Raw genomic sequence first — 27012 nt, 5'->3', positions numbered from 1 at the left:
TTCGCGTTTAGTGAGGTCTTAGGCCTCATCACCATCCCCGCCCCTCATCCCCACCCCTCACCATCCCCACCCTCCCCATCCCCATCCCCCACCACGAGTATTTTTTTTTTCAAATAATATGAGGAACCGCCCGGCGGGCTCCAACATCAACACACGTTCATCCCGCGTAACTCAGTTGGTAGAGTGACAGACCCTTAATCTGCTAGTCTTGGGTTCGAGCCCCAACGTGGGAACGTAAACTTTTTGTTCGCCACCTCCATTTTAAGCCCTCGCGCAAACCCTCCGTCTTCCCCTTGACTTGTGGTTTTGCTCTTCTCCTTCTTAAGGTTAGAGAGAGAGAGAGAGAGAGATTTTTAGCAATACTTTTTGAGATTTTTAGCAATCTTAAAGAGAGGTTACGGCGGGTAAGGTCCGTTAGCGGGAGATCGGCGGGAGCGGCGCACGTTTCGAATTCGGCGGGCGTTTCGAATTTGTCGACGGACCGTTTCAGGTCGCAATACCAAACAACTCTCTCAAGGTTAGCAGTTCGCAAAAAAAATCAAAAGTTGAAAAAACCTCAAACCCTTCGGGTCGCTCCTCATCGCAAACCCTGTCAGCAGAGTCTCCTACGGGAATGTACGTAAGAGCTACATACACTGAAAAAAAATCGTATGTGGATGCCAGTATATATGCCGATCCCGCGCGTCGTGCTCCTGCCGCTGCTCGCCGCTTCGGCTCGAGCCCGGTCTCCGCTGCACAGCGCCGCCGAGGCGGGCAACCTCGATGCCCTCGACCGTGCCATCCTGCACGCTGCAGACCTCGCCGCGCCCGACGGCGACGAGTACACTGCGCTGCACCTCGCCGCCGGCCTCGGCCACACGGATGCTGTGCGGAGGCTTCTGGCGGCCGGCGCGCCAGCGAGCTCGCGGGATGACGTGGGAGAGACCCCGCTGCACCTCGCGGCGGCGGCGGGCCGACTGGAAGCGGCGCGGGCGCTGCTGGAGTCGGGCGCAGCTGTCGACGCCGCGTCGGGCGCCGGCTACACGGCACTGCACATGGCTGCGCAGCACGGGCACGTCGCGCTCATCGAGCTGCTTCACGGCGCCGGCGCCGCCATCGGCGCAGAGGCGGGTGGCCGCGCGACGCCTCTGCACTGGGCGGCGGCGGGTGGGCGGGCCGACGCCTTCCTGGCGCTCCTCAGTCGAGGCGCCAGCCTGCACGCGGCCGACGAGAGCGGTGCCACGCCCCTGAGCCTGGTGGAGGAGGGCGGCGACGCCCGGATGATGGCGACCCTCCGGCGCGCGGTGGCGGCCGAGCGAGAGAGGCGTCGCAGAGCCGCAATGGCCGAGGGCGGCGGCGGCGGCGGCGCGCGCACAGCTGGTGAGATTGTGCGAGATGAGTTGTGACCGAGAGGCGCGGCGGGCCCAGCCGGCCGCCGCGGGCGACGTACGGCGTACGGGGTCGAGAGAGAGGGAGAGCTAGACCTCGAGGAGAGCTAGACGGCGTAAGAGAGGCATGAGAGAGGCCGTCGACTGGCCCTCTCGTGTGCGGCGAGAGAGCGCTCCCGAGTGTGCCCGCGCGCTGCCACCGAGCAAACAACATACGTACAATGGGAGCGCCAGCGCCGAGCTTTGTTTTGGACCATGGAGAGAGAAGGCGCCGACGGCTATACACAACACACTGTCGCCTCGAGACTGTCGCCCCCGCTGTGAGTGTGTAACCCCTGCGTGGCGGAGCGGTGTGTGTGTGCCATGCGCAGCCCGCGCTTGAAGGCCATACACGCTGTCCGCTGGTAAGACTCACCGCGCCGCGTGCACGTGCAGCGCCGCCGCGGTCGCGCTCGCCAGAAGCTGCAGGTCCGTGATGCCAACCGGGTGGTTGACACCCTGCGCCCCTCGCGCCGGCTGGTTGGACGGCGCGGGCGGCGCGGCAGGCGCGCGGGGTCCGCCTCGCTGCCCGCCGCCGTTCGACGCCGCCTCGCGCGCGTTAAGCATCCGCTCGCGTGCATCCAGTTCGGCGGCTCGCTGTTCGAGGGCGGTGGTCGCCGCGTCGAGCTCGCTCTGTTTCCGCGCGAGGTCGGCGGCAAGAGCCGCCACAAGAGCGTTGACGTGAGAGGACGCCTTGCGCAGCTCGTCCAGGACAGGCAGGGCTGAGGATGGCATATACACCGTGAGCGAGCACGCCTTGAAATAAGAAACAGCCATGTGCCCTCCACCCTTCAGGCACGGATCATTGTGTGTGCTTGTAATGTACTTTTAGCTTACTGGGAGAAAAGTGTTTGTGTCCGCACAGACGCTGTCGTGGGATCGCTTGTCATGTGCACCGGTCACTCCCTGTGACACTCGAAAACGATGCGCTCACATACCCTCCCAAGACGCTTTCGCGAAGAGTCCCATCCACGCCGAGCGCGGCATCGCGACCGATGCCTTGAACTCGAGCGACATGATGGACTTGTGCAGGTGGAACGACACCTCCAGCGGCGGTGCATTGCCCCCATCGCCGCCCTGCTCTTCCGGCAGACCGAGGCCCCGGATGAACTGCCTGAGGCGCTCTTTGGCGCGCCCCCATGGATCGAACATCGCGGGTTGGCCGTTGCCATGGTGGCTGAAGGCATAGCCATCCTCGATGCCGCCGGACTCCCCCACGGTACCTTCGACGTAAGCGGGCTGACGCGGGCGGATGATGAAGCAGATGCGACGCGACGTCTTATGAAAAAGCGCCATGAGCGTCGTCGCCGTCGAGCTGTGCAGCAAGCCCATCCTCTGATCAACGAGAACATTTCCTGCCCGCGAGCTGCCCCTGGCGGACGGCTCGATCTGCGTGATGGGTTCCCACAGCGGGGTAACGTCCATGGGAAGTTCGAAGCAGTAGTCGCCGTCGTGGTTGCGACGGTCTTGCGGCACCTTCGTAGCGTCGAGCGGCTGCACTTCAGCGATGGTCCGACGGATGCTGGAGACGAGGCGGTGCGGCGGGTTATCCTCGCACTGCACGAGGAGAGTCTCGGCCTCCACGACTAGCATCAGGTCGTCCGGGAATGGCGCAGCCGGCCACGGAGGGTCATTGAGATCCGTCACGTTGCCAAACAGATCGCCGAGCGGCGTGGGAGGCGACTCGCGATCGTAGCGACCATCGAGGCCACGTGCATAGGCGAGATAGAGGCCGCGCGCGTGGGCTACGCTGAACTCTGACGGGCGTGGCAGCTTCATTCAGGCTCGACGGCCACTGCGAGCACAGCTGCAGCCAGAAGTCCTTCTCGCCGTAAAAGTCTCGCCACGATGTGCACACGTGAGGTGCTGGCGCGAAGGGACACGCACGATGCAGTTGCTGCAACGCGAGACGGACGAGTTCACGAGGCAGCGCATCATTCAGCGGCGTCGGAGTGGAGTGCGACGCGATGGACATTATTCTGTCGTCGCCAATGCCCTCGGGCCGCTCCGGCAAGGTCACCACCCCCTCGTGCACGCCCGCCTGTGCGGGAGCACGGGCGCGGCGCAAAGCCGCTCGCCGCCCGAAGGACTGGGATCCACGTCTATCTTATCGAGATCCTTTTATTTCCGGAGGCAAGCAAAGCGGCGGAGCGGATTGCGGCGATGATATCGGCGGTCCCTGCTCACGCCCGGTGGCGGTGCAGGCTCGCCGCGACCGCGCTGATTTCGGTCGTGGCCTTTGCCACCGTTGCTCTCGCTGCTGCTCCTTCGCTCGTCTTGGAGCGTGCCTTCTGGGATCGGTTGGACAGGGTTCCGTCTGCGCCTCCTCCGCCGCCGCCGCTCGTGCCAGTGCAGCCAAGCGTAATCTCAAGTATCGAAGAGGCCGTGCAGGCGCAGGCAGCCTCGCTCGCGGACGGGACGTGGGCGGCAGAGGTCGCACCAGAGTTTGACGCGGCTCAGGCCGACGCGCCGATCGTGGCCATGTGCTCGGAGTGCGAGCGGGACTGGGTGGTGAGTGGCATCGCTGGCCTAGTTACGTCAGTGGTGAAGGGCGCCGTGAATCTGGCTGAGTTCCCGATGAGCGTGGACCAGCTTCTGCCAAAGGGGTCGCACGTCGACCTGCTGGGCATGCCGGGCCAGCGCATCGAGCTCACCCATGCGTCGGTCGAGTACGTGAACCCGACGACCATCCACCTCGGCCTCTGCCGCAACGACATGGAGTGGTTGCGCGAGCAGGAGCCCGCCATGCAGACGCACCCGACACGGCGCTGGCTCACGGCACTGCACATGGCACACGGCGTTGGCACACAGCACATGGCACACGGCACACGGCTCTCTCTCACGCACGCACACACACAACTGCTGCTGCCCCTCCTCGGCAGGACCCGGCGACCCAGCTCTACGAGCGCGCGGCGCGCGGCAACGACAACCTCGAGGTGCTCCTCACCCGGATCGACACGGCGGTGAAGGTCCGCTTCCGCGTCCATCAGGAGAGCCTGTTTACCACGGTGACGGTGGGCTGGGGCAGCGTGACCGTATCGCTCATCGGCCTGGTCCGCGCGCCCTCGACCTCGGGCGCACCGCCGGGCGGCTCTGACTCGCACAGCCGCGAGGCACAGGTGGACGTGCACCTCGACCTAAAGCACATCGAGGTCGCCGCCATCAACGAGTGCGACGGCAAGTTCGCCATCGACGGCCCCATCGCGCCGTCTGTGGACGGCGTCAGCGCCGCGCTCCTCGAGGAGCCGCATGCGGATCTCTCGACTTCCTCGCTCTTCCCCTCTCTCTCTTTCTCTCTCCACCTCTCTCCCTCTCCCTCCCTCCCCCCCACACGCACACACGCACACGCGCACACGCGCACACACGCACACACGCACACGCGCGCACACACACAGCTGCTGCCGCTCCTCCCGGGTGAGTAGGAGCCTCTGCGGATGGCGTTCGAGTCGGTCGTGCAGCAGCTGGGGCCGATCCTCTGCTTCGGCAGCCGCCACCTCGCGCTGCACAACGTGGAGGAGGGCACGACCACCCGGATCGGCGGCCTCGTCTCGGCCCTCAACGCTGCGCTGAGGCAGCACCCGGTCCTGCTCGGGACGCTACTCATGCCGCTCGGCGGGGACCCGGTCCGGTCCGTGCTGGCCGAGACGGCGGGCGGCGGGAAAGGGTACGCAGAGATCGACCGGGAGGCGGTCGCATTGGCGAGGGAGGAGAGCACGCGGCTGCGAGCGGCGGGGCGTGGCGAGCGCCAGCCTCCTCACGGCCGCGCCTCGGCTTGCGGAATAGGACATCGCCAAGCTGCGCAGCGTTGGCGTCGTGAAGAGGCTGGGCGAGGGGCGGTTCGCGAACATCGTCGACGCGGACGGGGACGGCGTGTACCAGCTCCAGGCCCCAAATGACGTGTGAGTGTTAGATTTGTTTGGTATTGCTAAAAATCTCTCCCACCTCATGCCGCCGGCGGGCGAGAGCGCACGCGCGGCGTGAGAAACACACGTGTTGCGTGTTGGCTAGATCTCTCTGCCGACCGCCGAAATCCACATTCACCCACGCGCACGTTGCGTGCGTTTTCTTATCTCACTGGTTCGCGGGCCGAAGCGCGGCCGGCGGCATGGCCTTCGCCTCGCAGCTGTGCACCGCGGAGCTGTCGAGCGCGTGGGCCGCCTATGTGGTCATCGTCGTCGGCGTGATTCTTGTCGCTTGCTCGGTTTACCAGGACGACGCCGACAGGCCGCTGTCGTTCATCGCGTGGGTGGCCTCGATCTCGACGCTCGGCTGCCTCCCGTGCACGCTGCTGCTGATCGCGGCGCACGTGAGAGAGTGGAACCAGCCAAAGCTGCAGCTCTGCGTGGTGCGCATCGTGATGATGGCGCCGGTGTACGCGCTCGACTGCTGGCTCGCGGTCATGAAGCGCGGCTCAGTGATCGCGGACGCGGCACGCGAGTGCTACGAGGCGTTCGTCATCTACCAGTTCGTGCTGTACCTCACGTATGCGCTCGGCGGCGACGGCCCCATTGTCGTGCTGCTGCGCGCAAAGGAGCCGGTGCCGCACTTTTGGCCGCTGAACCACTGCCTGCCGCAGTGGCAGATGGGGCGGCAGTACCTCTCGGTCTGCAAGCGCGGCGCGCTGCAGTACGTGGTGCTGCGGCTCTGCACCACCGCCCTCACCTGCGCGCTCGCCCTCCTCTCCGCCTCTGGCTACTGGCTCGGCCGGCTCAAGGCGGGGCAGCACCTCTCGCTCACGCCGCTGCTCGCGCTCCTCAACACGCTGTCGCAGGGCTGGGCGATGTACTCGCTCATCATGTTCTACCGCGCCGTCCGCGCCGAGCTCGCGCCCTTCCGCCCGCTGGGCAAGTTTCTCTGCGTCAAGGCGCCCGCTGAAGAAGAGACTCTCCCTCTCCAAAACCGACTCACACCCACGCCCCGACGGGCCCGGACCGCGCCCTAAGCCCGAGTGTGTCTGCCAAGGCGGTCGTCTTTTTGACGTTTTGGCAGAGCATGGCGCTCGACCTGCTCTCCGCCTGGCTGAACAGGGAGCCAGACATGTCCATGTCTCACGACCCGCCCGGCCGAGGTCACTGGTGGAGCGTCGACGAGGTGCGCATGTCCAAGGGCGGGCTGCTCTGCCTCGAGATGCTTGTCGCCTCGCTCGTCCACCCGTGCGTCCTTTCCGCCGAGGACTGCTCGTTGAGCCATTCCCACTCCAGTCGACACCCCTTCTCGTCATAGGTGCGTCTTCTCGGCGAGCGACTACGCCTCCGGCTCGCCGGCGCCGCGCAACGCGCCCACCTCGCTCTCGCTCACGCTGTACGAGGCGCTGGTGCCAAAGGACACGTACGCCGACATGCAGCAGGCGAGCTGGGGCGTGCTGCACCCGCGCAAGCTGGGCATCCGCTCGCCGCGCGGCAAGGAGAGCGGCGGCGGGGCGGCGGAGGGCGAGGGGTCGCCGGGGGAGGAGCCGCCGGGGGCGGGGGCGGCGGGGGGGTCGGGACGGCAGGAGCAGGCAGGCCCGAGCCTAGCCGCGAGCACGGTGTGATGAGGTGCGTGTTGGAGGCGAGGAGAGAGGGGCGAGAGGGGGAGGGGGGGGGGGGGGGGTTGTTGGTCGGTGTCGTATTCGACATGACAATGTGGGAGGATAAGGTTACCCAGCTCCCAGGAGCCACGAAAAGAGCCGGCCGCCGCGGTGTGTGCGGCGGCGCCGCCCGCCGCGGAGCGAGAGGTGATCGCGACGCGGCGCGCGGCGGCGATCCGCGCAGAGTCGGCTGGGGCTCTACACAGGCCGGGCCGCGTACAGCCGCTGACAGGCGCTCCGCCGGGCGCATCCGAAAAGTGAAAGCGAAAGAAAACACCCCCCCAAAATATATGTGCCGGGGCGCGCCGAGGCCACGCGTCTCCCGTCTCACATCGTTCGCAATGCTTGCATCCGCTTTCGCCCTCCGAGCTCGCCGCTGGTCAGAATCTGGTCCGCGCGCTGGGCCATGCGTGCGGCCGTCGCCTCGTGGCGCGAGGCGGCCTCGCCGGACGCGCGTGGCGGCTGCCCGCTCACGTTGTGGGGCGGCAGCAGGTTGGTCGTCTCGCCCGGGTCCGCCTCGAGGTCGAAGAGCTCGGTGGCGCGTTGGCTGCCGTGCGCGAGGCTGATCAGCTTCCAGCGCGACCACCGCAGCGCCCAGCTCGGCGGCGACGGCACGAGCAGGTCGGACCGGGCCGGGTGGCCGTCGCGGGGTCGGAGCAGGCGGCGCTTGAAGCTGACGCTGTCCGCTGCCTGGCCGGGAGCGGGCGGCGCAAGGCCGGCCAGGTCGAGCAGGGTGGCGTAGAGGTCGGTGAGCCCGACCAGGTCGCCGCACTCCCCCCCGGCGGGCACACCGCCCGCCGGCCACGCTACCAGCAGCGGCACCCGGTGGCCTCCCTCGTAGAGGTCTCCCTTGTGCCCCCGCAGGTGGGCGCTAGAATTGGCGCCGCAGAGCGGCGACTGCAGCCCGGACCGCTCGGGCGAGACGTCCTCAAACGGCGGCGCGGGTGTCTCGGGCGAGGGCCTCCACGATCCGTGCTGCTTGGTCGCGCAGCTGAGTCCGCCGTTGTCGCTCGCAAAGACCACAATCGTCTCGTTGAGCTCGCCTGCGGAGCGGAGCGCCGCCATCAGCGCCCCGACCACCGCGTCCAACTCCGCCACCATGGACGAGTGGGGGACGTGCAGCCGGCGCGGCGCCGCCACCTCGCTGGTGGCGACCCATGTGCGGATGTCTGCGTCCCGGAACCGGTCGGGCGGCGTGAAGGGCGCGTGCACCGCCGCGGTGGCGACCAGGGCAAAGAAGGGCGGCTGCGGCCCGCGTGCGCGGCGGCGCCGGTCGAAAAAGCCGAGCGCAGCTTGCGAGAGGTGGGCGTCGGCCATGTGCCCCTCCCAGTCCGCCGCGCCGTCGTGCCCGTCCCCTGCACCGCACGGCGTGTACCGGCGGTGGCGCAGCCCGGTGCCCGCAAACTTGCCCGACACCCAGTCGCCGGTGCGCGTCGCGTGGGTCGCCGTGCCCCAGCAGCGGCTCCCGCGAGGAAGCGACGCCACGCTGCCATTGAACCACGCGTACGGCGGCGATTGGATCCCCGAGACCATCGAGAGCGACTCGTCAAAGCCCCACTGCGCCGGGCCGTCGGCAAGCCTCCGCCCTCGTCTTAGCAGCCAGTCGACCCTGTCGTCCTCGGTCGAGCGGCGCAGCTCATCGGGTAGCGCGGCGACCTCCCCTCCGATGCCCGCCTTGCCGAGCAGCAGGGTCGCGTGGCCAGGACGGCCAGCCGCAAGAGGCTGAGTCTGTCAAAGTAGCTGGCCACAGCGGGATCGGGCTCACCGAACGGGAGAAGGCCACTGATGGCGGCCCTGCGGAATCTGACCCACGACGGTTGCATCCCTGGAGGAGGAGGGGGAAGATTGAGGAAGGCCGGATTGCCCACCGCCGACCACGGAATGAAGCGCCGGGTAGAGGCTACCACTGCTGAGTCGACGGGCATCACCAATGGCTTTGCGGGATCGGGGCTCTGCTCGGCCGGAATGCTGAGCTCGGCGACGGCGAGGTCCGGCATCGCGGCGCCGGTCGTCTCGTCGAGCGGAGGGCTGCCTCTCGACTACTCTACTCCCGTGTCACAAAACGAAGCACGAGAGCGTGCTCGACAGAGCGACAGCGCAGCGCACTGCCGTCCAGTCGGCGAAAGGGACGGCTGCTGCGCAAAGTGATCAGTTCTAATGAATGTACCGGGGCCCGACGGATAGATGAATCCGGGGCACCCTCCGCTCGAATCCCTGGCTAGGGGTTCGAGGTGGCCCCCAGCCCCACCCTGCGGGGCCTCCCATCAAAGCACAAAGGGACTGGCAGAAGAGACGCCCAATCTTGCACAAGTGCGAACCATACATAAAACGAAAACGAAAAGAATTTTAAAGAAACGCCCATGAAACGCCGCGCCCCAGAATCTGGTCCGCGCGCTGGGCCATGCGTGCGGCCGTCGCCTCGTGGCGCGAGGCGGCCTCGCCGGACGCGCGTGGCGGCTGCCCGCTCACGTTGTGGGGCGGCAGCAGGTTGGTCGTCTCGCCCGGGTCCGCCTCGAGGTCGAAGAGCTCGGTGGCGCGTTGGCTGCCGTGCGCGAGGCTGATCAGCTTCCAGCGCGACCACCGCAGCGCCCAGCTCGGCGGCGACGGCACGAGCAGGTCGGACCGGGCCGGGTGGCCGTCGCGGGGTCGGAGCAGGCGGCGCTTGAAGCTGACGCTGTCCGCTGCCTGGCCGGGAGCGGGCGGCGCAAGGCCGGCCAGGTCGAGCAGGGTGGCGTAGAGGTCGGTGAGCCCGACCAGGTCGCCGCACTCCCCCCCGGCGGGCACACCGCCCGCCGGCCACGCCACCAGCAGCGGCACCCGGTGGCCTCCCTCGTAGAGGTCTCCCTTGTGCCCCCGCAGGTGGGCGCTAGAATTGGCGCCGCAGAGCGGCGACTGCAGCCCGGACCGCTCGGGCGAGACGTCCTCAAACGGCGGCGCGGGTGTCTCGGGCGAGGGCCTCCACGATCCGTGCTGCTTGGTCGCGCAGCTGAGTCCGCCGTTGTCGCTCGCAAAGACCACAATCGTCTCGTTGAGCTCGCCTGCGGAGCGGAGCGCCGCCATCAGCGCCCCGACCACCGCGTCCAACTCCGCCACCATGGACGAGTGGGGGACGTGCAGCCGGCGCGGCGCCGCCACCTCGCTGGTGGCGACCCATGTGCGGATGTCTGCGTCCCGGAACCGGTCGGGCGGCGTGAAGGGCGCGTGCACCGCCGCGGTGGCGACCAGGGCAAAGAAGGGCGGCTGCGGCCCGCGTGCGCGGCGGCGCCGGTCGAAAAAGCCGAGCGCAGCTTGCGCGACGTGGGCGTCGGCCATGTGCCCCTCCCAGTCCGCCGCGCCGTCGTGCCCGTCCCCTGCACCGCACGGCGTGTACCGGCGGTGGCGCAGCCCGGTGCCCGCAAACTTGCCCGACACCCAGTCGCCGGTGCGCGTCGCGTGGGTCGCCGTGCCCCAGCAGCGGCTCCCGCGAGGAAGCGACGCCACGCTGCCATTGAACCACGCGTACGGCGGCGATTGGATCCCCGAGACCATCGAGAGCGACTCGTCAAAGCCCCACTGCGCCGGGCCGTCGGCAAGCCTCCGCCCTCGTCTTAGCAGCCAGTCGACCCTGTCGTCCTCGGTCGAGCGGCGCAGCTCATCGGGTAGCGCGGCGACCTCCCCTCCGATGCCCGCCTTGCCGAGCAGCAGGGTCGCGTAACCTGCCGCGCGGAACGACTCCGCAATGGTCCGCTGGCCAGGCAGGAGCTGCGAGCCTCCCGAGAGGTCCCACGAGGACGAGGGCCGGCGGCCCCGAAAGACGTAGTTGCCAGAGAGGAGGGAGTAGCGGCTCGGCGAGCAGATTGGGTGCGCGTGCGCGTCTGTGAAGCGGACGCCCGCTGCGGACAGCGCCGAGATGGCCGGCGTCGGCACCAAGGCGGAGGCTGAGTACGCCTCGAGGTCGCCGACGCCGAGGTCGTCCGCGAGGAGGATGAGAACGTTCGGCGGCCGAGCGCGTGCGAACGACTCCACGAGCGGGAGGAGCAGGGAGAGAAGCTGTTCCCCGGGAGGTGGCGTTTTTTTTGCTTGGGCGGCCCTCATGCTGAAATTCTGCAAAAACCCTGGCCGGCCCCTGCGGTGCCCCTACCTACCTACCTACCTACCTACCTACCTACCCTACTTATGGGAAACTAAAAAAGAAATCACTCGATGGGTGAAGGTGGGGTACTATACCAACTAGAGTGATGGTTGGTGGTACTCTCCTGCATCCACAGTCCTTCTTGTGACATGGGAGGCCACTCTCAAGCCCTACAAGCATCAGATCACCCATTTGGGGAGGGTTGACATCGTGATTTCCGCGGAAAATTTCTTTTTCTGAAAATTCCAGCTTGAAGAGAGGGAAAAACCCGACGGGAGGGCCCAGACCTACCCTACCTACCCCGGCATGAGGGCCGGCCAAGCAAAAATAAACGCCACCTGTCCCCGAGGCACTTTGTGGCGCTACGATTTGGATTCTACCCGGTATGGTATCTAGATAGGGATCCCTCAAACCGCCAGTCCGCGCCCTTGTCGTGCCAGTGTGCTGTGAGAGAGGCTTGTATTTTAAGAATTCTACTCAAACCTAGGTCGGGGTGGTTGGGGAAGGGCGTAGACCTTAGTTGAGGGGTTCGATTGAGGGGTTGAGGCTTGAGCCCCCCCCTCAACCATCTGGTTGACGGTCTCGGTTGAGACCCCCCGTCAACCCTTTAGTTGGGGGTTGAGGCCTCAAGGGCCTATTCACAGGCTCGCGCGTGATCACAAGTCACAAGAATCAAGATAAATTGGAACAGCCCTGCCGCCAAAAAATCGCTTCGCCTGCGGCGCGCTCTTGCGCTCCTCGTACCTCGAGCGCAATCCATAAGTAGGAGACGCTCACTGTCGCCATTCAGGCGCCTGATCTTTCAGCAAAGCGATGGCCTACCAGGTACGAGTTCAGCGATGCGCGCCCGGCAGAAGACGCTTGTGATGCCGCATCGCGCATGCAGTGGAATGCGCACAGAGAACGGACGGCAAGAGAAGGCAAGGGAAGGAAGAGAAACGGCTGGAGTCATGCGGCACCGGCTCTACTAGCGAGGCGAATGACATATTCGACACCCTCGAAGACCATCTCGAATACGGTTCCGACTCCGGCTCCGGCCGGTAGTCGACAAGCTGCCGAGCCCAAACAAATGCAAATCACAGAGCCCACATTTCTTCAACGGCTGGTGAAGAACAAAACAAACAAATCTCTCTCTCTCTCTGGTGAAGCTCAGCTCATGGCGTAGTATTGCGTAAGCAACCGCGGTCACTAACCATCCACGGCAAGAGTCACGGTGAATGCTGCCGCATAAAGCAAAATCCTGCCGCATAAAAGCAACGGTTAGTGGTGCACTAACCCTGTCAGCAGAGTCCACACAAAAGGACTGGAAAAAAAACAAAACTTCCACGCGTTGTGCTCGGCGTTTGGCCCCGGCGACGGTGTGTGCGTGCTTGTGCCGCGCGAGAAAAGCGCCGCAGGCCGAGTTCCTCGGAAATGGCGAGGAACCTCATCTCCTTCGTGGTCTGGCTGCTCTGTGAACCGGCGTACCCACTGGTGGTGCCGACGCACGCACACTCCGCCGTCGGCCTGCGACAAGTGGCAGCGACGCTGTGCGAGTCCGAGCCGCTCTCGCGCGGGGAGGCTACGGGTGAATATGACGGCGACGGGATGACATACAGCAGCGCCGACGCCGTCCGCGACATGGTGGCCGCGTCTCGCAAACGCTCCTACGCGGAGGGACGCGAGGGTTGCTGCGGCAAGAACATGCATGCCACCCAGGCAAACGGACCGCCGCCTGGCAATCCATGGAGACGCAACGGCTGAGCGTGCAGCGTGTGTGACAGAGCATGCGCGGTTACTAATCGCCACATGACATGAAACACGGTCCGCCGTTTCATATGGGCGGCCGTGAGCTGCCCATGCCGCCGCCGCCCGCCGGCCCCGGGCTCCGGCTCTGGCGGCTTCGGCCGCATCGGCTTCTTAGCCTGCGCCGCCTGGCTGCCGGGCTCGCGCGCCCCCACCTTGTCGCGTTGTCGCCGTCGCGAGTTGTGTCCTTCTTCGTTCTTGCAATCTTGCACTTGGGCTTCTTCCCGTTCCAGGCCGATCAGGCATCAGCTCGACCTCGAAGACCAGCGTCGCGTTCGCGGGCACCTTGTGGGCTCTTGCACGTCCTCCGGATAGCCGAGAGGAGAGAGAGAGAGAGAGAGAGAGAGAGAGAGAGAGAGAGAGAGAGAGAGAGACATAGACAGAGACAGAGACAGAGACAGAGACAGAGACAGAGACGAGACGAGAGAACAACATACCTAAGGGTTGGTTTTCTCTAGCCTCGACCCCTAGTGACAGCGGGGTTTGAGGCTGCGGAGTGCATGCCCCCGTGTTGGGGACAAGTTTGGGGCATGGGAACCGTGGCAGAGATCACAAGATCAAAATTCTATTTTTTCTCGATTTTTCGACTCGCTCGCACCTCCGATTTTGACTTTGGCCGCTCCGCGTCGGCCAGGTTGGTGTGCTCCGATCCGAAACTCTTCGCCGGCCCAATCAGCTCGACCGGCTCGACCGCAAACCGGCTTGGTTTGGCCAGCGGCGCGACGTCTGGCCTGTGCTGCGGCCATCTCGGACGTTCAGGCAGTGCCAGCCAGCGGCTCGGCCGCGCATCCTTCACACACGCCGCCAGGTCGGGATGAGAGGGCTTAGAAGTGAGTCATGGTGCGAGCTTCATGCGCGGGGCGGCTGTAACACAGCATGCCCACCAGACGGACCTCAGAGCTTGCCGTCGGCGTGCTGTCGTGGCGAAGCTCTAGAGAGCTGAAACGGGAGGAGTGGTGACACCGGGCGGTGCGTCAGGCTACCCGACGACGTTGGAGTCACTGTCACACGTCGCGGACAGCCTACGGCCCCCCCGGGCCGGGGCCAGTGCGAAACGGGTGAAAAAGAGACTTTGCGGAGTTCAACCGCCTATGCGCTTTTTTTAGCTAACTCGGAGGTTGCGTGAACCCAGCCGTCGTGCGATTTTCGGTCGGGCCCGGGGTGTTTGTGCTTTTGTGCCCAGCCCGCGTGTCCAGCGCGCACGATCCGCCGCCTGTCCCATTGAACGAGGGGGTGCTGGTGTCTCTTGCAGATACTATTTATTCACAGCTGCGGTAATCTAAAGCGCGTGTCAAAGAGGCAATCTGACCACCCCCCTGCGCGCCGACGAGCATGGCCCCCGCGCCCCGCCGATCTGCCGAGACCCACGATGCTCGATGGATGGCCACTTTGCCACCGCGGCTAGGCTTTGAGACCTCAGCATCCGGCATGGCGTCACCTTTGCGAGTGGCGGTGGGGCACGTCTGCTTCTGGCCGCTACTCTGTCGCGACGGGGACCGATGCCGTCGCATCAGGCCTTGGTTGCCGCTTCGGCGCTGGGCTTCATGACGAAGGCGGAGAGCCAGGCGAGACGGTGGTCGGGGGGGCGTTTCTTACAATGCTCTCGCCAGCTCACCCTCTGAGGGCTCTTGTGGGTTGACACGGACGCCATCTTTTCCGCATATCGGCATTGGTGTCTCCAACGACAACCGCGGGGACGCGCACAGTATACAAAAACGGCACCGTCGTCATCGGCGGCGACATCATCGCCACCGCAACTTCGTCTCGCCCCCGTCGCCGCCGCTCTCGCCCCTCTCGCCGGCGCCTCCTAGCTGCTGCCCCTCAAGCTCAACTACCAATGCCGAGGAGAGGGTCGCTATTCTCGAGCAGAAGCTAGCGGCCCTTGAGTCGGCGCACGCTGATAGAAGAGCTTGCGGCAACACTTGCAGCAACAGAGAAGAAGCTTGCCGCGTCGTCGAGGCGTCGGTGGCGGCGCTCCTGCATGAGGGCGGCACAAGTGCGGCCGTACCAGGGCGGTGTGGGCAGGCCACCGATGTCGACGCCATCACCACTTGCGGCTACCGCGCTCTCGCTTGACGACACCGTGGGGAATCACACCGTCCGATGAACCTTGCCGAGGCGATGCGGTCGGTTCGACCTCTAGTTGTGGAGGAGGCGGGCGGCGCCGAGCGGCCCCAACTCCGTGAAAATTCTCTTTTGGACAGATTCTCTTTTGGCCAAGATTCTCTTTTGCACAACACCCCCTCTACAGCTGACCTGTTTGACGCGGTGCCGACGGGTGGCTGTCCCCCGTGTATCCAGCCGGTTCTAGCCAGCCGCTGCGGCAACAGCAGACAGCGCCCCTCCCCCAACCGACATGCCGCCTGTCCCATCAACCAGCTCTGCGCCTGTCCCATCAACCAGCTCTGCGCCGTCCGGCGACTCATCCACCGGCTCTGCGCCGTCCTCGCTGCTGCAGCTCGCGAGGATCATCCGGCGCGGCGACCCAGTCGTGTTTGTCACTGGCTCGGGTTTGTCTGCGCCGAGCGGCATTCCGACGTTCCGAGGCGCGGAGGGCGTGTGGGCCAAGTGGGTCCTGGAGTGGGGCACACGCGCCGCCTTTCTCGCCGACCCTCGCGGCTGGTATGACAATTTTTGGATCCCAGCACACGTGGTCGCTGAGCCTGGTTCAACGAGCGAGCGGACCTACGAGCCGTCCGCCGGACACTTCGCGGTTGCGGAGGTTGCCGCGTGCCGCCAGACCAACGTGCACGTCATCACGCAGAACATCGATGGGCTGCATCAGAGGGCCGGCCTGCCCTCGGAGCGGCTGGTCGAGGTCCACGGCCGCGCCGGGCTGCTCAAGTGCGTCTCGCCCGGCTGCCGATACGCGGCCGCCGAGAGCATCGGCCCGGCGCAGTTAGACCTCGCGACCGCCACAGCCGAGTGGGAGGCGGATGCGAAGGGTCCCGATGTAACACCCGACCCCGCGCTTCGGGCACGCGTGGTGGTTCACCTGCGGCTCCGGCCGGCGGGCGGCGGCGTCCGAGCGACGTGTGCGGTGGAGCGGCAGGCGGCCCCATGCGACCCCAAGGCGACGCGAACGGTGCTGGGTGCGCTGCCAACCTGCCCTGCCTGCGGCGCGCCGGCGCTGCCGCAGGCGCTGCTCTTCGACGAGGAGTACGAGTCGCACTCCTTTTACCAGTACCGCAAGGCGCGCCGCTGGCTCGAGTGCGCAAAGGCGCCTGCCCGCCCTCGCGAGCGCCTCCCTCCGCTTGCGCCCGATAGCAGCGCTTCCTCCTCACAGCGGCAGCGGTGGACAGGCGCTTGTCTTCGTCGGCACCTCCTTCGCCGTCGGGGTGACGGAGCATGCGCTCCTCGGCGCTCCTCGCCGCCAGCCGAGTCGCAACCGAGCGGTCCTGGGACACGTCCACGACTAATCCACGGCGTCTGCCCCCGTAGGAGCGGCCGAGCGGTCGCTGCCGAGCTTCTCCTTCAACATTGTGCCCGAGTCGGCGACGCAGGCCCACGAGGCGGGCGGCGAGCTCGGCGGTGCAAGGCAGCACGCCCCGCCGATGCATCACATCGTCGGCTGCTGCGAGGCGCCGCCGCAGGCACAGCGGTCCGCACCCCGCCGCCACACGCCACACGCGGTAGTGCCGTGCCCGCAGGTGACTCTGCCCAAGCTGGCCGCGCTGGTCGCGTCGCCGCTCGCCGCCAAGGCGGCGGACTGGTACGAGGGGTGGATCCCTCCCCATGCCGAGGCGGCGGCGCTCGAGGGGCTCGGAAGCGAGTGGAGCGAGCTGCTGACGGGCGGGGTTGCGGCGGGCGGCGCGCGCGGGCGGCGAGCGCGCGGCAAGAAGCGCGGCCGCGAGAGGGCGTCCGCGCGGAACGAGACGACGTGGGTGGCTTGCGACGCGTGCGGCAAGTGGCGGAGGCTGCCCGCGGGCGTTGCGCTTGACGAGGAGGAGGCGAGCGCGCGATGGTGGTGTAGGCAAAACGTGTGGGACCCGACTCGCGCGACGTGCGAGGCGGAGGAGGAGCCGTGGTGAAAAGCGGCATGTGGCATCGTGGCATGTGGGGCGGGGGTAGCCCTCTCGCCTCTGGCGTTGGCCGTCTGGTCTCTGGATGGCGCGTGACGCGTGTGTGTCTTGAGCATGGTCTTGATGAGAGGCTCCCGCGGCGCCGGGGTCTCGTGTATCCTGTCTGTAGACTGGTTGGGTAGTAGTCTAAGTTCTGAGCCTGGAGGCCTAATGGGTCTAAGTGTGGCTAGCCACGCTGGAGTGCTTGCGCGGTCTAAGATCAGCGGGAGCCTCTTACATCGGCTAAGTCGGCCGTGGCACGGCCTGGGGCCAAGGCTCCCACCGTGATCAACGCCCCGTGATCAACATCGGCACAGCCCCCAAATTTTCTTCGCCTGCGGCGGGCGATCGATCCTCCTCATGCTCAGCAATCGCCGCCTCAGCATCCTCCTCTTCCGGTTCTCGTTGCTGCCTCCTGAGCGCAATGTTCGGCGACTTCTAGCCAAACAGTTCTCACAAATAGCCTCAAGCTCAAACAGACGCGTGTCAGAGAAGCCTCTGTGTATGCTGGTCCTCTTTGTATTGAACGATCCGCGCGTGAGGTAGCATAGGGCCTTGTTGGCAGCAGCCAGCTTGTTGCGCTGCTTCGTTGCGATGAGCTGATTGGGATCGCAGAAGTGCATGCCAAGCACCGCCACGATCTTGAAGCAGAACACATCGCAACCGCATCGTCCGCACTGCCATCGGCATGCCGCGCCCGCCGCTTCGCCGCAGCCGCCTTAAGGCACGCATAGCGGCAGCATATGGTACGTTGGTCGTTGCGCGTACTTGAGCAGGCGTTGCGCGCCGCAAGTAGCGCACTGGCCCTGGGAGAAGGCGATATGGCGTCGTGCGCGGCAAACGTTGGTCGGGACGCGTCCAGGTATTTTTCGGGTAAACCTGAAAGCTGATTCAACCAGGTATACCCGGGTTTTACCCGGAGTTGGCCTTATGTCGTCTAAGTTCATGGCCCCCGACCATGAGGGTCTAAGTCTGAGCCCGGCTCCGTGCGGGGGCTAAGTTGAGCGCTCGCTCGCTGCAGAGGCTAAGTGTAGAGCGACCCTCTAGCCCTACTACCCAACCATTGTCTGTAGAATCTGAAAAGGAAAGTCTGTCTGTATATGCGCGACATTTTTTTGAATTTTACCAGCCACCCCACAGGGGCCCCCGGCCCGCGGTCGCCGGTTGCGCGCCGGCACACAATAACACTGAAACCTCGGCGCGTCAGCACGGCCAGCCGGGACACTCCTGTCTTAGGCGGCGCCTGCGCTTCGTGCTGCAAGTGGGGTTGCACTCGTAGTGCGGCGCGCGCGAAGCGGGGTCGAGCTCGCACGGCAGGTACGTGTGCTGCTCGGGCGGCGCGTCGGCCGGCGCGTGCCACCAGCGCGCGATGGCGCTCGCCATCGCGGTGCCACCCACGAGCGTGGACCCGTAGTCTGCGGCGCTGAGCGAGGCGACGTGCTCGTTGCACGACGAGATGAAGGCGCCGCCGCCCGGCCTGCGCAGGAGTCCCGCTGCGTGCAGGTCGGCGAGGAAGGAGCGAATCATCCGGTTGGAGGTGCGCACGTCTCGCGCGACGTCGGCGGCGGCGCAGCGAGACCAGCGGCAGCGCGGGTACGTCCGCCAGACGTTCGCCGTCTGCCTGCGAGGCGAGGGCGGGGCGACGGAGTGGTGCGAGGGAGTGATCCTACGGGCGGTGGGACAGCAAGAGTCGAGGAGGTGTCGAGGAGGTGTCGAGGAAGTGTCCGTCTAGCAAGCGGCACCACGAGTCGTGCGCCGAGTTGACGAGAAAGAGCGGCACGCCGCCGTCGAGCCGCGCGCCGCTCTCGTTCGCAAAGATGCAGCGCCACCGCTCAGTGGCCGGCAGCGCTCGCTCGCAGCCGGGTGCGCCCGAGGCGTGCATGAGCTCGTACAGGGCCCTCATCTTGTCAGGCCACGGCGTGCACGCCGCGGAGGAGGCGGCCGGGTCGAAGGTGCGGCGGCATGCGGCGGCGCGCGGCAGCGGCTCGGGCTGCCGGTGGAGGAAGAAGGCCGACAGCAGGAGCAGCTTGAAGCGGGAGAGTTGAGGCAACCGCGCGCGAACCCGCTCCGCCGAGAAGAGCGCGCCGAGGCCGCCCGCCGATCCGCCGGCCAGGAGCAGCTCCGCCCCATCCGCGAGGCCGAGGCCGCGCAGCGCCTACGGGAAGGCTCCGAGAAGGTCTGCAGAGGTACTGCAGACGGCGTCGGCGCGAGGCTGAGGCCGCGCAGCGCCTCGAGCTGCGCGTCGAGGTTGCGCCGACCTCTGAACCACACGGGGCGACCGCTGCTGTCGTGCAGCGCCGCCTCGCGGTTGCCGGCGAAGGAGCCGCCGTCGCAGTACCCAAGGAGCACCCGGTGGAAGGAGGCAAAGGCGGGGTTGTGGGCCGGCGATGGATCCAGCAGCCCGGAGTAGACCCAGCTGCGCTGCTTTGCCTGGAGCGAAGAGCCGAGCCCGTTGGTGGCGCGGGCAGCGCACTCGTCCAGCGAGTAGCACCACGCGCCGCCGTCCAGCATCACCAGCCATGACGCGTTATTCGAGCCTGAGCCGCCCGGCGAGCGCGGCCGGTCGTAATAGAACCACGGCGGCGAGCCGTCGAGGCAGCGGGCGCCGTGCGCCTCTGCGGTGGCGAGGTCGACCGTGTGGAGCATCCAATGCCGGCGCGAGTTTGTTTTCTTTTTCCTTTCGTGGTTTTTCGAGTGTGGTGTCATGAGAGACCTGAGTGGGTTTTTTCGCTTTACAGGCTGTTTTCGGCATAAATTTCCTTCGTTTTGACGCGCGCTCACGCCTCTGCGCACCGCGCCTCGGCACCGGCTTTGCTGCCACCGTGTCGAGGACGCCCAGCCCTCGCATGGTTGAAGGTCCCATCAACTCATTCCATCGCCAAGTTGCTCGGCGGCCGCGCAATGCGGAGACCACCGAAAGCACCGCAGATGAGCCGTAAAACATAGACTGGTTCCACATTGGTTTAGCCCTCCGGCCACGTCATGGGGCCATTCGAAGTGCCGCGGCCGGCTAGCTCGTGACGGCCCGAGTCCGAGGATTGCAGCCGTGAGGCTCGGGCCCTGGGTGCAGTCTGAGGCCCCACGCCTGTCGCTCGGGCGCGGAGGCGAGCCACGAGCGCATTCGGTACCCAGGTCACGCATCTTTCCACGCCCTCATTCGAGCGACATCGCGGACACAACACTGCCTCACGCCCTTACTCTATTGCTGCTAGGCTACTCAAGCGAGACCTGGTGGCAATCCCGTCTGGCCAGCTCAACACGCCGCTTCGCGCAGGTATCGCGCCAGGCCCTGCCACCGCTCGCCGCCTCGCCGGCACGCTCGCGCTCCGCTCTCCGGAGAGACACACAGCCGCGCGAACTCACGCACGCAGACCAACGCCCGCGCCCGCCGCTCACGCGACCGCAACGCCGCGCCGCGACGTGCGCACCGCACGCAGCGCCGCTTACCCGTCGGCCGTCTCGCTGGCTCACGCATTGGCCATTGTGCCGCAGGCGTTTGGCGTTCCTGGTTAGGCTCTCCTATTTCGAGGGCGGTGCCGATCGGTGTACGCGGCAGTGCCGTTGCAGGCTCGATGTGTCCAGCATTCAACGTGCCACGTTGGCACGCTGGGAGAGTATCGCTTCCTCGCAGAGAGGTGTCAGCACCCGCGGGACACAACGTCAGTGTGCTGGCACGGCCACGGCGGGGGCTACGGTGACGACATATAATTTGGAGAAGGTATTTGTACTTAAGTACGAACGGACAAAGAGCCGAGACTCGACTCCGCACGGCGTGCCTCTGCGTGTCTGCGTGCGTGTTTCACCCTGCGTGTATTAGTAAAAATATTCTGCGTGATTCTGGCGGGGCTAGCTGTCAGACAACCTGCGAGGTTTTGAGGCGACGCACAGCGTGTGTCTTGCGGCGTGGCACGCCATGGTCGACGCCGACACCACGCCGTACTCCATGCAGCTCGCCGCCTGCTCGCCGCCGAGCATGCGCCCGTCGCCGAGCGCCATGGCGCATGGGAGAGCCAAATCCCAAACGCCTGCGGCACAATATGACCAATGTGATATGCATGAGCCGGCGTGCCACGGCCGACGGGTAAGCGTCGCTGCGTGCGGTTGCGTGCGGTGCGCACGTCGCGGCGCGGCGTTGCGGTCGCATGAGCGGCGGCGGCGGAGTGGGTGTGCGCGCCGGTCGGAGTATTCGCGCGCATTGGATCTGTGGAGAGCGCGAGCGTGCCGGCGAGGCGGCGAGCGGTGGCAGGGCCTGGCGCGATACCTGCGCGAAGCGGCGTGATGAGCTGGCCAGACGGGATTGCCACCAGGTCTCGCTTGAGTAGCCTAGCAGCAATAGAGTAAGGGCGTGAGGCAGTGTTGTGTCCGCGATGTCGCTCGAATGAGGGCGTGGAAAGATGCGTGACCTGGGTACCGAATGCGCTCGTGGCTCGCCTCCGCGCCCGAGCGACAGGCGTGGGGCCTCAGACTGCACCCAGGGCCCGAGCCTCACGGCTGCAACCCTCGGACTCGGGCCGTCACGAGCTAGCCGGCCGCGGCACTTCGAATGGCCCCATGACGTGGCCGGAGGGCTAAATCTATTGTGGAACCAGTCTATGCCTGCACGTAGGTCGTAGCTGCAGACGTGCCCACATTTTCCTCGGTGTCGTATCTGAGGCGGATTGACCTGGATTTTGACTCCACCGCCGCCACGGAGCATGGAAACCACCCTGCCGGCGCCCGTGGACGTCGAACGCTCATGCGCCGAGTCTTCTGTAGCCACAGCAGCAGCTACGGCGGCGCAGACTGGCGGCAGCCTGCACGGCAGTAGTCCAGTATGACTGTGGTGCGGTGCGGCGGTCGACAGCCGGCGGCATCAAATGCGGAGTGATCGCGGGCAATGCGGACTCCACCGTGACGCCACAGAGCCGCGGTGCGAGCCATGTGGCTCTCACTCCTGTGCTGGGTCGCGCGCTGGCCGCGCCGGACGCAGTGCGTTCATCCCGTCAGCCGGTCTTTGAGACCATCGCCAAGAATGCCGATACATGCAAACATGCTATGCTACTTTTGCCGCTCTCCACTCTCCTCCTCTTGTGCGGACTGCGGGCTGCTCGAGCTGCGCAGACGGCGCGCTCTGGCAGACAGAGCAGCGGCCGCCCAGGCGGTCGCTGCTCCGCCTCGTCCAAGTCCGTCCGCCCGCGCGTGCCACTGCCGCCGCCGCCGCCGCCGCTCCACCCGATCCCCGTGTGTCGTGAGAGTTGCATTGTGTGTGTGTATGTCGTATATATGTGTGAGAGAGATTTTTAGCAATACCAGTTGTTTATGTGTGTGGACTTAAATGTCACACTTGACGGCCTCTATCTATGATTAGCAGACCGGCGGCTGGTTACTGATTTATTCTTCACTACCCTGAACGCAAGCCAGACACCATCTCGCCGGGGCCATCGGTCTTCTCTCGCAGGCCGAGGATGCCATGCACAACCCACTGGTAGGACGACTTTTGGTACGCCTTGAAGATGCTCTCATCCTGTTCACACGAGAATGGGTTCAAAATTGCGTGAACACGTCGGGACTTCGGCGATGCCCTCGCCGATGCCCTCGCCTGTCCAGTGTGGATGAGAGGGCGCTGGCAGCGGCAGACGCCCTGCACGTGGCCGAACTTGTCAGAGAGCCGGCTCGAGCTTCGCGCTGCTGGCTGAGGCGGAGCGTCGGTAGGGAGCGGACTGGAGCCGCCGAGATGCCCGACGCTCATACCGCTCTCGATCCAGTGGAGGAAGTCCTGCTGATCCTCAGCAGTCGGCGGCCCGGACTGATCATTCCACGTTTTGCCGTACGTGCCATTCGAGCTCACCAGCTTCGAATTTCTCCTATCGATGCGAGGTCGGTACCTGACCCGCAGGATCGTGTCGGCATGCACTCCGCCCGCGCTGACGACCATGATATCATAGGGGTTCCCATCCATGTCCAGAGTCTTCTCCCTCTGCAGGGGCGGGCCGCGGCCGCCCATGCTGCGCACCATCAGGCCCGAATTGTCATGGGTGGACGTCATCTGCTGGCGAAGCGACCGGTTGTCCAGTGTCGAGATGGGGTTGCCAGAGATAACCCGCACGGTCTTCGCCTCGAGAGTCGCGGTCTACACGATTCAACCGGGGCGCGAGGGGTTCGGCAAAATCCAACTTCACAGGATTTCAAGTAGACCGAGCTACGATGCATCAGTGTACCAGCGCCGTGTGCATGCCGCGCATCATAAGGGCGATGTGGGGCGTCTACCCATGACATTCGCGCGTCAAGATCAAGGCGCGTGAAGACGAAAACAGCTTGTAGGGCACATCAACGATGAGCTCGCCGCTCGCTCTCCTCCTGCTGCTCCTGATGGGCGCCGCCGCCGACCCGCTGCGCGAGGCGATCATGGGCCAGACCGAGGCTCAGCTCGAGGGCATCGCACACCGGGTCGGCATTGATCACGGTGTGATGCAGGGCGAGGGCCGGCTCGAGGCGCTGAGGAAGGCGGTCTTCGAGTTTGCACAGAGCGAGAAGCCGGCCGGCGTCGAGCGGTTCGCCTGGGACGGCACGCCTCTCGAGGCCGATGCTCCGGCTGCCAAGGCCAAGGCGGCGCCTGCCACGGCGGCGCCCGCCAAGGCGAGCAGCGAGGCGCAGCGGCGGCTGCGCCTCAAGACGAGCGGGCAGCTTCGCGCGATGCTCGACGAGTTCTCGGTGGCCTACCCGGCCGGCGCGAGCAAGGAGGCCCTGCTGAGCCTCGCTGAGGAGGCGGGCCTGCTGGAAAGGTGGGAGGCGCTGCACCCGCCGCAGAAGAAGGCGCCGTCCTCGTCGGGCGGGATGGCGGACATGCTCTTCGCGTCCCTCGACCGCGACTCGGACGGCTCGCTCTCTCGGGAGGAGATGGCGGGCCTCATTGAGAAGACCAACGCGGCAGCCAAGGCGCAGGGCGAGGCCGTGCCGGCGGACTTCTTCGCCTCCATCGACGCGGACGGCATAGCCGCCATAGCCTGTGTGGAGAGCTTACGGCGGAGAGCGGAGACGTGTGTGGAGAACCGCGTGTAGGCGACGGCCGAGTCGACCGGGGCGAGGCGAGCGGCTATTTTGAGCGGATGATGGCGGGCGGCGGCGGCGCGGCGGGAGGCGGCGGCGCGGCGAGCAGAAGCACCGGCGGCGGCGGAGGCGGCGGCGGCGGCGCGATGGAGCCGAGTGCAATCATGCGCTCGCTCGACAAGGATGGCGACGGCAGGCTGTCGCGCGAGGAGATGGCCTCGTTGATCCAAGAGGCCAACGCGGCGAACAAGGCGGCGGGGGCGGGCGGCGACGACGACTTTTTCGCCACGATGGACGCGGACCGCTCTGGCTTTGTCGAGGCGGCCGAGGCGACGCGCTTCTTCGAGGAGCTGCAGCGGCTGGCGGCGAGTCCGCCCGGCGCCGGGGGAGGCAAGGCGGACAAGAAGGAGCTGTGACGTGCGTTTGGGAGGAACGGTAGAGTCTAAGAGCGAGTGTGAGAGGGGGGAGCCCGCCGCACCACACCACCTGGCCCGTGTGCTAGTGTTCACGCACAGCAGTCTGCGCCAAAAGGAAAAGCCGCCGCAAAAGCGAAAAGGAAAAGCGCCCCGGGGAGCGCGGAGCGGGTCCCGCGAACACACCACACACTTACACTCTAACACCACTTCCAGCTATAGGCGCGGAGGCTAGCGCCGCCGCGCGTAGGGCTAGGCCGCGTTAGAGCGGCCAAGGCCCAAAGGGGCGCAAGCGCCAAGCCGGGTGTGTGGCGGAGGCGGAGGTGACAGGTGTGGTGAAAGTGCGTTAGCCGTTTAGTGGGCGCGTGGAGTGGGTTGCGAAACACAAATCACCCGCAAAGAAGAAACTGGTCCGTCAGCATCAACCCGGTGCCGCTTGGGTATCAGTACATCATCCAGGCCAAGTCTGAGAAGAGGCGGGAGGATGAGGCCAGGCAGCAGGCCGCGCAGGGCGCTGCGCAGCCTCAGCCTACCGCCACTTTCGCCGCACCGCCCGTGGCACCGCCTGCCGCCGCTGCCGCTCCGGCCGCAGCATCGCAGGCACACTCGCAGCACCAACAGGCGCAGCAACTTCGGCCCAACGAGTCGCCCGAGGGGTGGACGAGGGTCGGGAAGGGCGGCAAGCCGGACAGGTTCACCATGAAGAACTTCGGCCGCAACCCGCCAAAGTCGGGCAAGCGGAAGCAGGAACACCGCAAGCCCGCACCCAAGGGAGGTGGACCCCCACCCCCTTCTCCCAAGGTGGTGGACAAGAACAGGCTGAGCGCATTGGGCGCTGGCCCTTCTGGCACCAGCGGGAGCACCGAGCGCGCACCGCCGCGCTCTCCCTCCCCCACCTCGCCGCCTGCCAAATCGCCGCGGCCGTCTGCGCCTGCTTCCTGGTATGACTCCGAGCTCGAATTTTCCGACGCTGAGGCGCGGGATAGGGTGGCAGGGGTTGTGCACGACGCAGTGCAGCAGGCTGTGATGCAATATGGCTATGACGACGAGCTCTACCAGGCATGGAGGGACGGCGAGATAGGCGAAAAGGACTTGCCGGAGGAGGTGATGGCTATGACTTTGGACCTTTGCGAGAGGTGGCGAGCGGAGCAAGCGCGGTGTAGGCGCGCCCACGCGGCGCAGCGGCTCTCCCGCGACCATAGCCCCTCCCGCAGCCGCAGCCGTAGCCGCAGCCCTAACTCTTGCTGCTCTTCTAGTGTCGGGTAGTGACCAGGGGGTGAGGGGACGGATTGAAGATCCCTCACACCAAGATCGTGCAGGGCGGGGACACATGTCCCTAAATCCCATCTCGTCTCAGAGTTTGACCGTTTTTATTTATTTATTTATTTATGGGTCGTGGGTGCCGTCTGCAGAAGTGCGTTGGACGCGCGGTCATGAACGGAAGAAGTGTGTAGGAGACAGAGAGAGATCTCTTGAAGTGAGTGAGTGAGTGAGTATTCTTGATACGAAACCACGACGACACACACCAGTCGACTCGCATCGGTTGCCTCCATGAACGGCGGAGCTATTCTCACACAGAGAGAGAGAGAGATCTTGAACTTGACGGGTGGGAAAGTTGAAGAAGACGAAAAAAAACAAGCGCTGTTCATAACGCTGCTTGTACAACCACGACCGACGCGAGGACGCAAGTCCACCAAACTCGGCCATAGATTCCAACGGCCAGACCGCTCGCTTAAGGCTGATTGGCTAGACGAGCGGCCTACCTCCAACGGGGCGGTCCGACAGCGCGTGGATCCGGCCCGCCCCGGCGGGTTAGATAAGGTTTAGCGCGCCGACAGACCGCCCTCTCCAGACTCCACCACCCTCGCCCAGGGCTGAGCCCTGGTCTGACAGCCTGACAGCAAACCCCGGACAGCGCCTGACAGTGCCCGACAGCCTGACAGCGCTGACAGCACTTTCTCTGACAGTCTGACAGCACGTATCTGACAGCCTGACAGCAGAGCCTGACAGGCGAGGCGCTCCGTCGCTGTCAGGCCCTAACGTGACAGCCTGACAGCTGCCTGACAGCCCGACAGCACACAGTGGCCTGACAGCAGCGCTGACAGCCCGACAGCAGCACAGACCGTACACAGTCAGACCCCCCCCGTAGAGCCTCTTTCTTGTGCCCCATGAGGGTATAACAAAACTATTACATGCAAAGACATGTACATGTACATGTGAGTGTGGTCCATGTGGTCATGGGAAGGTCATGGGTCTCTCTCTCAACCCTCCCGCCCCACCTCTGCGGACCCCTCTCTAGACTCTCTAGCACCGGCGGCTGTGCTACTACAAATGAAGCTACCAGCTAGCCTTCTGGGGCCCTACAGTCATATGCCTACGGCGTCTGGGTGGGGTGGCCGCCGCCGTCTGTGCCGCCGCCGCGGCCTGCGCCTGCGCCGCCATCTGCGCTCCCCAGGCGGCCGCCCCTGCCGGCGTGATCACGCCGTAGGAGGGGGGCAGCTGCGTACCCGCTGGTCTCCTCTTGATAGTGTCATAAGTGTGGCTGGTGTGTGTCAGAGCCTGACAGCACCCCGACAGCTAGCCCAACAGCACCACCTGACAGCACCTGACAGTAACAGCCCAACGTCTGACAGCAGCAGCAGCC

At 65.7% G+C, this 27012-nt stretch overlaps 9 protein-coding genes across 9 annotated transcripts; 5 read left to right on the top strand and 4 right to left on the bottom strand.

The window, feature by feature from the left end:
- Window positions 1-668: 668 nt before the first annotated feature.
- On the top strand, window positions 669-1385 carry EMIHUDRAFT_104578 (ankyrin 3; the record flags this gene model as incomplete). The annotated part of the gene is made up of 1 exon (XM_005764285.1): window positions 669-1385. One exon carries the CDS (start codon window positions 669-671, stop codon window positions 1383-1385), a length of 717 nt encoding a protein of 238 aa, XP_005764342.1.
- A 3148-nt stretch (window positions 1386-4533) lies between these two features.
- EMIHUDRAFT_357672 (hypothetical protein) lies at window positions 4534-5351 on the top strand. The gene has a single exon (XM_005764284.1). The coding sequence runs from the start codon at window positions 4841-4843 to the stop codon at window positions 5300-5302; it is 462 nt and encodes a 153-aa protein (XP_005764341.1). The 5' UTR covers window positions 4534-4840; the 3' UTR covers window positions 5303-5351.
- Window positions 5352-5511: 160 nt separating this feature from the next.
- EMIHUDRAFT_214290 (hypothetical protein) lies at window positions 5512-7201 on the top strand (the record flags this gene model as incomplete). The annotated part of the gene is made up of 5 exons (XM_005764283.1): window positions 5512-6254; window positions 6356-6559; window positions 6630-6765; window positions 7057-7083; window positions 7157-7201. 5 exons carry the CDS (start codon window positions 5512-5514, stop codon window positions 7199-7201), a joined length of 1155 nt encoding a protein of 384 aa, XP_005764340.1.
- A 98-nt stretch (window positions 7202-7299) lies between these two features.
- EMIHUDRAFT_214289 (hypothetical protein) lies at window positions 7300-8969 on the bottom strand (the record flags this gene model as incomplete). Its single annotated transcript, XM_005764282.1, has 2 exons — window positions 7300-8646; window positions 8721-8969. 2 exons carry the CDS (start codon window positions 8967-8969, stop codon window positions 7300-7302), a joined length of 1596 nt encoding a protein of 531 aa, XP_005764339.1.
- A 349-nt stretch (window positions 8970-9318) lies between these two features.
- On the bottom strand, window positions 9319-11046 carry EMIHUDRAFT_104575 (hypothetical protein; the record flags this gene model as incomplete). Its single annotated transcript, XM_005764281.1, has 1 exon — window positions 9319-11046. One exon carries the CDS (start codon window positions 11044-11046, stop codon window positions 9319-9321), a length of 1728 nt encoding a protein of 575 aa, XP_005764338.1.
- Window positions 11047-13433: 2387 nt separating this feature from the next.
- Window positions 13434-14298, bottom strand: EMIHUDRAFT_214286 (hypothetical protein; the record flags this gene model as incomplete). Its single annotated transcript, XM_005764280.1, has 3 exons — window positions 13434-13599; window positions 13997-14081; window positions 14178-14298. The coding sequence occupies 3 exons, from the start codon at window positions 14296-14298 to the stop codon at window positions 13434-13436; spliced, it is 372 nt and encodes a 123-aa protein (XP_005764337.1).
- A 602-nt stretch (window positions 14299-14900) lies between these two features.
- EMIHUDRAFT_214285 (transcriptional regulator, Sir2 family) lies at window positions 14901-16899 on the top strand (the record flags this gene model as incomplete). Its single annotated transcript, XM_005764279.1, has 5 exons — window positions 14901-14951; window positions 15327-16078; window positions 16155-16249; window positions 16310-16665; window positions 16744-16899. The coding sequence occupies 5 exons, from the start codon at window positions 14901-14903 to the stop codon at window positions 16897-16899; spliced, it is 1410 nt and encodes a 469-aa protein (XP_005764336.1).
- Window positions 16900-18132: 1233 nt separating this feature from the next.
- On the bottom strand, window positions 18133-19575 carry EMIHUDRAFT_104573 (hypothetical protein; the record flags this gene model as incomplete). The annotated part of the gene is made up of 3 exons (XM_005764278.1): window positions 18133-18550; window positions 18672-19084; window positions 19120-19575. The coding sequence occupies 3 exons, from the start codon at window positions 19573-19575 to the stop codon at window positions 18133-18135; spliced, it is 1287 nt and encodes a 428-aa protein (XP_005764335.1).
- Window positions 19576-23241: 3666 nt separating this feature from the next.
- Window positions 23242-24371, top strand: EMIHUDRAFT_104572 (hypothetical protein; the record flags this gene model as incomplete). The annotated part of the gene is made up of 2 exons (XM_005764277.1): window positions 23242-23914; window positions 23968-24371. 2 exons carry the CDS (start codon window positions 23242-23244, stop codon window positions 24369-24371), a joined length of 1077 nt encoding a protein of 358 aa, XP_005764334.1.
- Between the last annotated feature and the right edge of the window lie 2641 nt (window positions 24372-27012).

Source organism: Emiliania huxleyi, assembly GCF_000372725.1.
Source record: "Emiliania huxleyi CCMP1516 unplaced genomic scaffold EMIHUscaffold_60, whole genome shotgun sequence".
Taxonomy (NCBI): domain Eukaryota; phylum Haptophyta; order Isochrysidales; family Noelaerhabdaceae; genus Emiliania; species Emiliania huxleyi.
The sequence above is the reverse complement of the archived record's forward strand: the minus strand, read 5'-3'. Positions and strand labels throughout refer to the sequence as shown.